Source organism: Penaeus monodon, chromosome 15 (genome assembly GCF_015228065.2).
Source record: "Penaeus monodon isolate SGIC_2016 chromosome 15, NSTDA_Pmon_1, whole genome shotgun sequence".
Classification (NCBI taxonomy): domain Eukaryota; kingdom Metazoa; phylum Arthropoda; class Malacostraca; order Decapoda; family Penaeidae; genus Penaeus; species Penaeus monodon.
In genome coordinates, this window is record NC_051400.1 from 13,081,462 (window position 1) to 13,082,413 (window position 952).

At 38.8% G+C, this 952-nt stretch overlaps 1 protein-coding gene across 1 annotated transcript in view; it reads right to left on the reverse strand.

Moving 5' to 3' along the window:
* Nucleotides 1-184: 184 nt before the first annotated feature.
* Nucleotides 185-952, reverse strand: part of LOC119582111 — a 19,479-nt gene continuing 18,711 nt past the window's right edge. Inside the window, exons 3-4 of the mRNA XM_037930352.1 lie at nucleotides 703-752; nucleotides 185-481 (exon numbers count right to left, since the gene is read on the reverse strand). Coding sequence (XP_037786280.1) covers nucleotides 228-481; nucleotides 703-752 — 304 coding nt within the window. The 3' untranslated portion in view covers nucleotides 185-227. The remainder of the gene's footprint in view (nucleotides 482-702; nucleotides 753-952) is intronic.

Here is a 952-nt window from a genome sequence, read left to right on the forward strand (position 1 = left end):
ATGATAAGAAATTATTTAAAGCAACAGGTCGTTATGCTAACATGCATATGTGGTGTTAAGTCTAGAGCTAATCCTTGGAGTGTGTTTGCAAATGAGATTAAGAATAATTATTATTCCATATCGGATGTTTTGCGTGAAATTGACTCACAAGACGCGTTATGATAAGAATTGTTATATAGCGTCTGGATCACCATAAATCTGATCAAATCTGAACACCGGGAAACCACTCAGAGATAGTACCTGAAATAATGTTTAACATCCTTGATAACATTGGCGAAGTCTTTCCGAGTGACTTTGCTTGCTGTTTGATTGCTTAAGCGTCGGAACTGCGCCAAAACGAATTGCCTGGTGTAGTACACGTCATTCTCGACCTGTCTTAAGAGCGTGTCTGTTTTCTCGCGAAATCTGGGCCCCGCGTAAGCCCCCTTTGTTTGGCTTGTTTCCGTGAAGCCGAAGTTTTGCTCTTGTTCACCCGTCGCGTCTGCGAAGACACAAATGTATGTGTTTGGAAAGCAGTGCATTGTATTCCATTTATGAGAATGATAGCAATGTAATTATGGTAGCTGTACAGATAGTATTCGTTATAATAACTCCTACTGATGTATAAGTACAGAGAAGAAGGAACAATTAGAAACTGGGGAAAAGAAGAGTTGTACAGTCTACACATTGAGACAATTGAACATATTTGAGGGTGAAACTAACCTGCGTGTCTGCCTGACTTCCTTTCATCTCCATGTGGTTGTAAGAAGGTTCTGTAACATTTAATACTGTAGTTTAACCTGTTCATATGTTTATATACCAATCATTATCTCTCTCCTAAGGAGTTAATGACTCAAAGCTGGGCCGTGACAAGATATTTGAGGGCTAGTTTCTGTAAGAAATGTGTCTTTGTTTCCCTTTTTGTGAAGGTGTATGTATGTTAGTATTTTGTACAAATAAAAAGACACCAAGT